Here is a 9,890-nt window from a genome sequence, read left to right as displayed (position 1 = left end):
CCTTTACTCTCCAAGAGCTGTCTACGAGTCGGACTTCAGTGCACATCCTCAATTTGCTCCTATTGTATAAATCTAAACGTGGTTTATTTCCCAAAGTTGGCGCTGGTGCTTCTTTGCTGTTTCATTCAGCAGAGCACCTATTCCTCCATATCTAAGCGTTCAGCAGCATTTCCCTTGCCATTAATTGGAGCCTGTGCAGAATGGACACTATACTGATTACTACTATCTTTTAAATATATCTCTTCAACACAATACATTGATGTTTTGGACAAAGCCATTGTTTTTTGTCAGTCTCTTAGTTAAGTTTAGAAATGTTTTTGGGGAGGACGTTAAAATACCTTATTGGAGACAAAGGATCAGTTGAGAGGCAAGTCCCACTGTAAGATCAATAAGAAGTCTGTTGAACTCTGAATCAGGCAAAGCTATAGTAGCGGGTAGAATTAAAATACGGAGTTATAAATGAACATAAAAGGCCACAAAAGAAAAGATCATGAGTCCTTGGGAACTTTTATTCTCACAGAAAACATTTGATTCACATATTATGATGTTACTTTTCACAATACAAACAGCAAAACAAGAATCTCCTCCAGTCTGATGGACAGTTGAAGGACACCAAAGCTCACACACACACACACAGACACAGTTCCACCTTCTGTGATTTCATATACATATATATTTTATTTTAATAATAAATTATGTACAGTTTTGTTGGAGTGACAGAGATGTGAAACAACAACAGGAGAAACAGAGGGAGGTTGTGATACGTCAGAGATGCTCTTTTGTTGGGTTTAGAGTACAGGGAAGAAGAGGCACATGTCGGCCCCTCCAGGTGCATTCTGGGATGTACCCGGAGGGAATGTCCGATGAGGAGGGAGGAGAATCACCACATGTAAGAGTCATCATATCTGTTGAAAGACAGAGAGAGGAAATAATGTGCCAATGAGAGAAGAGTGTAAATTCTTTAAGTTCATGTGACATCTTCAGTTTTTACATTTGAGGATCTTTACCTTGATCTCTGGTCTCTGTTGTTATCGCCACCAAACAGCAGCTCTGCGACCACGTCCTCCTGAGCTGAACGCTTTCCATACCTGAGAGTGAAGAAGACATTTTTTTTTATTGTAAATTGCAATTGTGATCATTTTCATGAAGTTAAAGCTCAGTCTTTATGCTTTAATGTTGGCATTATTTTGGAAAAATAGATATTCATGACAGTTTGCCTCTGTAAATGTTTCTGTTGTTTAATAATCATTGTTAGTGGAAAGGTTCACCATTCTCCCCCTCGACTCAGACCACCACAGTGCATTTTCTGTTCTCGAAACGACTGCTGATCCAAACACTTCCTAATGCTGCTGTTTCACTCTCCTTTACAAAAACAGATTTGCTTTTATTGTAAATCAGTCACACAAAGTGCAGCTCATTGGTATAGAGTCAAAATAGAAGCAGCAAGGATCCCTTATACACTGACCTTTAATCCTTCTATAAGACTGGATCCTAAATTACCCATGATACAACCATGAATGCCACATTGGTGGTTGCTACAGAGGTCTCTATATAATCCATAATAATCCACGTTTTTTAACAGATTTTCAAGAATTTAGTTACAAATATGAAAACACACGCCCCTCAAAGCTTGATATGAAATGAGATCTGCAGATAAGGTGCTTAGTCTTTTCTCCTGCCTTTTGTGGCACATGATTGCATTCAGGTGGAATGATTCTACAGCATACATCTTTCATGACTGCACACATCCTCTATATTATTGTAGGGATTATTTATCTGACACAAGATAAAATTTAATCTCTAGAGCCACAGGAAAAAATATACAGCTGTTCGTACAGGCTGAAAATCACTGAGTTGGCTGTGGCTCAGGTGGTTGAGCAGATCAATTACTGACTGGAAGGTTGGTGGTTTGATCCTTGGCTTCCCCAGTCTGCATGCCAATTATCCTCGGGCAAGATACTAACCCCAAGTTGCCCTCTGATGCGTTCATCGGAGTGTGAATGTGTGTGAATGTTGGTTAGTTTGCTCTTGAGTTTAGAAGTGCTTGTATGAGTGGGTGTGAATGAGGTTGTTGTATATAGTCCTTTGAGTACTCTGGGAGAGTAGAAAAGTGCTATATAAGAATCAGTCCATTTACTCATGACTTAGAAACCATAATAAGTTTAACCTCATTTGGCTACCGATGAAACACGCACGTCTTTTGTTGAGATATACACTGTATATCTGTATATACACTAATACATTGTGCCGCACTGTGGTTTTAGTCCCCTTGCCACTGGTTTATAAAATCAAGCCTGTAGCCATGCAGTTTGCCTTTACAAACAACTAATAAGTCATTCTGCTGTTACTGTGATAGGATGTCACCATTGTCAGTTCATGAAATTTCTTCCCTCCTAGCTATTCCACAGTCAACTGTAAGTGGTATCATTGCAAAGTGTATGCATTTAGAAATCACAGCACCCATAAGTTAGATTGGAGCTGTCAAATCCTGAGGCGCATAATGTGTAAAAGTACACTAAAGTACCAACAATCATCTGACGTAAACATCAGCAGAATATGAGCACTGGGAACTTCATAGCATGAGTTTTCATGACCATGCCGCTCCTGTAACTGTTATATGGTATATTTAATATTGTAGGTGGTCCAAAGGTCTTAAGTCACCCCACATTTCTATATATGTGGTCATGAATAAGAGTTCTCCAGGCTTTCTGAAATATTTCTGAAGTTTTCCTTTGGCCATTGACTGCTTTTCATTCATTTATGTGTAAGTGAATGTTTACAGAGGAGTTTTTTTGTTTCTTTCTTTCATGTCTTGTGAAGACAACCAACACTGACCCATCAATGATTCAAGGATGATTCAAGTCACACAATTCAAGGGTTGGATTAGTTTTATCAAAACAGTTTGAATAGTATCTTTAGGTACTTTGTTACTAGCATTCTGTTGCATAAACATATATGTTTCCATTTCTTTAGTTGGATCTATGAATAATGCCAAAGATAACATTGTTTCACCAATAGCTGCTCCAAAAAAAGTGATTCCGAAAGAAAGAGTTATTAACGGAAAACTGGATATAATGTGCCCCACGTGCTGTTTGCTGAAGCATTAGAAATGGTCTCAATGAAACGGTGGCTGTCAGGAAACCATGCTTAAGGAAGGGAAATGGGGACAAAGGTAGCCCAAATTATCAACCAGTGCCAGTAGGTCTTCTAGAGTGATAAACCAAATTTGAAAGTTCTGTATGAGTATGCACAGAAGAGCTCACGAGAGGTAAAACTGTGAATGTCTACAGCAATCTGTGTTATAGAATAAAGTTGGCCATACCAAATTTTGACTTTCAAGCTTGTTAAAATGTAGCTTTATACAATGCATTCTCATGTATGTATGTACACATTTTAATAAAACGCTGCACCTATTTTCCATTTGTGTAGAAAAATACTTTTTAAAAATGAGAAGTCAAGACTTTTGCACATCTCCACGACACTGTCTTTATGACAACACAGTTTCAATTGTCTGTCTCTAAATTTTCTCTTCCACTGCGCTTTTGAAAGTTCTCTTTGTGATTTTCTGCACCGCTTAGAGTTTAGAGTTCATTCTTAATCAACCTTACAATTTCCTGTTTTATTTTGAAAGTTATTTCCTTTTTTTCCTCACCCTTGTTAGTGTTTGATTCAGTTTGCCTGGGGTTTGTTATCCTGTTCCCTGGTGTGTGTTAAGTGTCTGTTCCCTAAGACTTTGTTAGGTTGTTTGTATGTTGTTTGCTTTTGTTGGTACTATATTTGTTTTTTTGAGATGTGCTTGTCATGCCGTCACTTTGGACACTTTGTGTTAATCAGGTTTTTTTTTTGGTTTTTTTCTTATTGTTGGCAGGTTTCTGTCTGTGATTGTGTCCTTCCTTTCAAAATCATCAGCAGTGTGCAGCAACCTGATTCAAACCAGTGACCACATTTATTCCTCTCACAACAAACACATGACTTTTGGACTTTTGGTTCTGGTGCATCACACTTGTCCGTCAGTCTGTCACCTGTCTTCTCTTACCTCTACCTTTCCAAGCTGTTCCCTTTTGTTTGCTGCTAATGCTTTAATGTCACAGTCAGATTCAAATTCAAGAGTGTGTGTTTGTTTTAATGTGTGTACGAGGCTGTCATTTCCAAGTCTGGCTGGGTTTTTATCATTCCCTTGATGGGAAACCAGGGTTCCAAAAGAGCTTGCAAATGTAAAATCACAGAGCCGTTTAACTGAAAATTTACTTGGTAATGTGTGTGTGTGTGTGTGTGTGTTTATGTGTGCGAAACAATCATCTCAGGTCCCGCAGAGCGGCCTGCAGTTCTTCTGTTTTCCCATCAAACATCTGTTCCACCTCCCCTATGACCTCAGCACCCAATCTTATGCTCCGTTACTTCCTCAGTGTGTGCTTCCCTGCAGGTAAGCAATCAAGAAGCGCACATGTACTGTTTCAGCTGTCACACAGCTGGCAACATATCAGGATATAAAATGTTTTCACCGCTGGTTGATACCTCAATCTTCCTACCAATCTACCAATATTTTTTTCTTTAGCCTTAATGTGTCCTTTTGCGTCTTCTTCTCCCCAGTGGTGAAAGAAATGCTCGGATTTCTTACTTAAGGAAATGTAATAATATACTTTCAACATTTTCTGTTAGTGCTGCACTGAAATGATCAAGCAGGTTCACAGGCTCACGCCTGCAATTCCTACAATTGTGGGACCTTAATTTAAATCTAAAGCTCAATCTAAGGATTGAGTGTTCTTTTGAATTAATTTTTAATTGATTAGTTGTATGGATATTTGTAAAAAAGAAAAAAAAAGACAAAAGTCACCAGAATTAAAATCCATCCTCTTTAACATCTTCACAGTCCTTCATGTGTTAAAACAGCTTTCTGTGAAATGTTTGAGCCAGTTGGGGATGAACGTGTCTTTGTTAGTTTTGGTATTTTTGATGTATTTGTGTATAATTTTCCATATAATTTGGAGTAGTAAGAAATGTTACTTACACTGAAAAGCGTGGCTACATGTGATGGTAACTGATAAATGCAATATTTAAATATTAACATTGTCACAATATAGCACATATGATATAATAACTATGCAAATTTTACTTTTGTTTTCTTTTGTTCATTTGTGGTTACACCTCATAGATCTATCAGTTGTATCTAGTGTGTCTAAACCTAACAAACACTCACACCCACTGTGAAAACCATAATGTGCACCTCTCTAGTGAAATGCAAAAACTTTCTATAGCACTGGATGTATTTAAATACCAATGGCCTATTTGACTTTCATGAATGAGAACAGATAGCTCCCGAGTGTGACTGTTTCCAATGATGAAACACCCTCTGACAATTCCATACTGGTGATCTTTATACCTGAGAGCAGCAGGCTTTAGCTTGGGCCCTGCTAACTGAATTTGGGCTTCTTTCTTGGGTCGGTCTGCGCCGATTTTATTGCTCTGGTCCCGCTCATTTCGAGGCCTGGAGGTTTCAGAGAGTGGACAGTAATCTAATCTATAATCTCATTGTGTGAAGTGTTGGGGAGGAAGAGGGTGTACATCACACATTGACAGAGCTCCAGGCTTATGTATGAACCAGCTTGCTTTAATGACTCAAGGAAGATAAAATGAAGTCTGGACTAAAGTAAGATCGGCAGGAAAGAAGCAAGAAAAGGCTCAAGTTCCCCACTAACACATTTAGCTTAACACCTACAGTTGGCTCAGGGTCATTAATTTTGAGGGGATTTTTCAAGGGCTGTTTATGAGTGATTTAACTCACATACTTTCTTCATGCCCAGCTTCATGTGGATCATCCACAACAGTAAAAACAATACTTAAAGACTTGGGAAAGGTTATTAGTGTGGGACCATTAAATATTCATATTGGTGCCCTGCCTTGCAGGATTTTATGGTGGAAGAAAACTGAACAAAAAAATTAATTCAAGCTTTTTTGTTTTTTCGTTCCACATTTTCAAATATGGCACACGTCATTTCATTGGTGATGAAGCAGATTGTGCTGTATCTTTTTTTCTTGTTTTTTACCTTGTTAAATTTACCTTGATATCCTTATTGAAATTTAATGCAGGAGATGAAAATGGTTTCTTTATTTGTTTGGAAATCACCATTTTCCTTCAAGTTCAGTCATTTTCTCATGGTACCAAATCTAAATGTCATTTGAGCACCACATTCATTTCAAGGCTGTCCTGAACAGCGGTGCCTGTTGGGCACACACTCGTGTATGTGTGTGTGGTCATACCTCTGCCTGGTGATCAGATTGATGTAGTGTCTCAGGGCAGTGTAGTATTTGGCCAGCTCTTCAGGAGGAGCATCCTCTCCTGGGTTCTCGGGTTTGGGGGGGTAGGCATCAGCCAGTGTTCCCAGACAGACCAGCACACACAGCACTAAGGCCACCAGCACTGTCCAAGGTTTCAGTATCACAACCATCTGTAACAAGGCACATAAATGCTATGGAAATCTAACCACTGTTGAAGTCTAATTTCCCATTGATTCATAATGAAAAATAACAAAAAAGAAGGAAATAATAAATAAATCCTAAATGAAATCTTACAAATAAATAAATACATTAAAAAAGATGCTTTGAGTCTAATAAAGGCTATTGCCCTTTCCTGTCTAATGACTAAACCTTCGACCCGTACCATACCTCTCCTGAGGGGTGCAAATGTCATCTGTTTTCATCTGTAATATCTGCTCAGGCTGATGAGTAAACGGAGGTGTGTAAAGCGGTTAAACAAGTCAATATATACCTTTAATGTTTTTTAGGGCTTTGGGCTGTGATTGATTTTTTGTCAGCTCTTCCCTGAAAGTTGTTGTCTTTTGAAAGAAGATGAAGAAAATGGGTTTGTCTCTAGAGGAGGAAACTGATTTCACGCATCTTCACGGAGGCTGTGGGTTTAATGGAGTTTACAGAAAGGTTTAATTTGCATTAATAATAATAATAACTAGCATGCTGTGTGAGGAACTGGATTTCCACTGAAGTGTATCAGCTTTATGACGATTATTTCATTATCACATCATACCATTACCAAATCTGCTCCTGCTGTTACAATTATTAATTAGAATCCTGGATTAAAGCCTTTCAACAAAGAGAGAAATCTTGCTGTAACTTCTTGTTGATAACTAAACAAGTATTTTTTTTTACAACAACAAACTATAAATCTGTGTATGTCTGGATTAACAGTCAGATAAAGTAACTGCATGTTCATTTTCCCCAGAAGTCACTGGTTTGCTCCAGTCCATACCAGGTCTGCACAGATTTAAAAACTGCAAACTCGTAAATTTGCACAACTAACATAAAGCATAAAAAAAAATCCCTCTGTCCTCTGTCTGACTGTGGAGTCTGCGGTGGAAATGTCCAGAGGCTGTTGAAAATGGCAGTAAGGAGCTTAATTATCACTTGCATTAGTTTGGCCATTTCACTGTTTAATTTGTTTCACAATTAATTGAATTTTAAAAAAGAGATCTAAATTGAATTTCTTTTTTTTTCCATTCAGACTTACAGAAAACCATGAAACTAACAGACGCTCACATCTGACAAGCTGCACCAGCTGCTTCAGGATTTACCTTCTGGGTGTTTTGGTCTATATGCTGTGCCACATTTAGCAGCGGATCGCACACCCACACTATTTAATCAGGCCAGAACTAGCAGTCTACAATCTAATTGTCTTTTAAAACTCTGTATGTAAATCTTGTCTAACCAACAACTTAAAAACAAAAAAGAACCGCAATATTTTGTGAAATCCTTAAAATAAAATATTATTGTAGCATTTCATTTATTTGTTTGTTTGTTTATTTATTTATTTATTTGCGTTTTGCGACTTTTTTCGCATTTTCCATTTGCAGCAGTAAATCTCCACCAAGACTCTTGGTAGAATAACTGTATTATGTGAATGTGGCCTTCACCTACCATGAGTACTATGTTGCTGGAGTGTGAACCTCTCCAGCACGTTTCCTATTCTCCGTGCATGTGTGGGAGCAGATGAAAGTGTGCCAGAAACCTCTGCTCTCTACCCCCACTCGCACCCTGCAGCCCGGCTATTTATTTATTTGCTTATTTGCTGTATTTTCCAGTCCTTTTCTAAATAATTGCATGGGGTGAATTATAGATTAAAGTCGGAGTTGCTTCAATAAATAAATAAGAAAAACGTATATCCTCCTTTTATGTATTTATTCATTTGAAAAATATAAAATATTATTTAAAAAAAAATAGCAACTGAGGCCACTAGATTTTGTTCTAAGTCCTTTTCCTTCCTTCAGCAGGTCTTATAAAGCTGATCTTCAGAATTTAGAGCAGATCTGATCAAGTTCAGCAACAGTGACCTTTGCGCACATTTCTGCTGTAATCGGTTATATTGAAGTTCTGCTTTTAAAAAAAATACTTTTTAGACGAAACAGATGTGGATCCTGAGGCAAATCGATGGCATGTGTTGTGTGGTAAAACTAGGCTGAGCTGTCCGTGGTACTGAACGCGCTCCAGATGTCACCTCAGCCAAGCTACTGGACACCAATTAACGCTTAAAGGCAAGCGAGCAGAAGAAACCTTTTATTTTAAGTACGTTTTGCTCAGCAAAGTTGCGATTATTTTGATTTATTTATTTACCGGTATATAAACAAATCAACAAATCCCTATTGGAGTCAAAGAAAGTTAAAGCACGGGTTGTGTGAGAAGTGTGGAGACTTACTTTGAGAAGACTTTGGAGGTTACAGGTAGACGTGGCAGCCACAGGTGGTCTCTCGCAGCAGCAGAGGGTTTACTCTCTCTCCTCCTCGGTGTCTTGTTTTCACTCTGCAGGTCGCTGTACCTTGCTTCCAAACTCCGACAGAGGTTATTTATACAGTTTAGCAGCAGCGGAGAAGGGAGGGGTTACACCGCGTGAGTGTGTGAGGGAGACGGGTGGGAGTAGAGGCCGAATGAGTCAGATAGCGATGGTGATGATGATGATGAGACATTACTAAGGAGTCGGTCACGCAGTCAGTCTTGTGTTTCTGATGACATTTTGGGCCATGACACTCAAAAGCTGCATCAGTGCAAAAAGAAAAAAAAAAAAAAAGAATGTTTAGTGAGTTTCCATCTGTTTACTCAAAGCTCTGCATAACCCAGACTGGGCTTATCTGGCCACCAGAAGTCCTGGCTCAACTATCCAGTAAAGCAACCTGTTACATTCGATATGTATCTCACGAGAAATCAGTCAAATATGATCCAACATGTCCAAATGGAAACCAGTAGTTGTCCAAACAAAGTGATTCGTTCTTGCTGGCTGAGGTTTCCGTGTATTCGGGGCAGCAGTGAATCAACTCTGGGTTATGGAATACATATTCCCAGTCAAACTGAAATCTTTGTGTTTTGGCTGATCTGTGGAGATTAACCACGTGCACACCACTGTGTCTGAAGTTTAGCTAAAAACGTTTATTGTGTTTCGTTGCACGTCAGTCTGCTCGGAATGCTTTCACTCTGTGACTCAAACTGTTGCGATTTCTGCCACCAGGCGGAGCCACGTGAGCAACTGTGAGGCTGACGGACAGACAGACGGACAAAAAGTCATTTCACCGTAAAGTAGTTGTGCCAGCGTCAATAAAGAAGCGTGATGACGCAGGTTCCCAGTAGTCCAAAGCTGTGACGTATGAGCACCTGAACTATATGGCTTTACGTGTCATGCATACCCACAGCCCTCTCCCCCATCGCCTTCACTCCCCTGTGAATTTTTCCCGTTTTATTGATGAAATCCGTGTTTTGCTGCAGGCCTGAGTTGCTGCTTTGTTTTCTTTTCCTGGTTGAAGACCTGCTTCATCTTTACATCTGACATGTTTGCATGTAGTTCATTAAACAGTTGGTCATTGTCTCCTCACTGGTTAATCCATCACTTCTGTACT

The 9,890-nt window shown here is 39.0% G+C and overlaps 1 protein-coding gene across 1 annotated transcript; it reads right to left on the bottom strand.

The window, feature by feature from the left end:
- Positions 1-488: 488 nt before the first annotated feature.
- Positions 489-8,820, bottom strand: pyya (peptide YYa). Its single transcript, XM_074560007.2, has 4 exons — positions 8,702-8,820; positions 6,259-6,446; positions 1,008-1,088; positions 489-905 (listed from the first exon to the last, which is right to left on the bottom strand). The coding sequence occupies exons 2-4, from the start codon at positions 6,444-6,446 to the stop codon at positions 881-883; spliced, it is 294 nt and encodes a 97-aa protein (XP_074416108.2). The 5' UTR covers positions 8,702-8,820; the 3' UTR covers positions 489-880.
- Between the last annotated feature and the right edge of the window lie 1,070 nt (positions 8,821-9,890).

This window comes from Maylandia zebra, linkage group LG4 (genome assembly GCF_041146795.1).
Source record: "Maylandia zebra isolate NMK-2024a linkage group LG4, Mzebra_GT3a, whole genome shotgun sequence".
Lineage (NCBI taxonomy): Eukaryota > Metazoa > Chordata > Actinopteri > Cichliformes > Cichlidae > Maylandia > Maylandia zebra.
This window is presented reverse-complemented; position numbering and strand designations above follow the sequence as displayed.

Bases quoted from the DNA above. Each gene is read 5' to 3' on its own strand.
- pyya (XM_074560007.2), bottom strand. From the start codon at position 6,446: ATGGTTGTGATACTGAAACCTTGGACAGTGCTGGTGGCCTTAGTGCTG. The intron at 1,089-6,258 runs GTATGACCACAC...CTTCACTCTCAG, and splicing joins AATCTGATCACCAGGCAGAG to GTATGGAAAGCGTTCAGCTC. The intron at 906-1,007 runs GTAAAGATCCTC...GTCTTTCAACAG, and splicing joins AACAGAGACCAGAGATCAAG to ATATGATGACTCTTACATGT.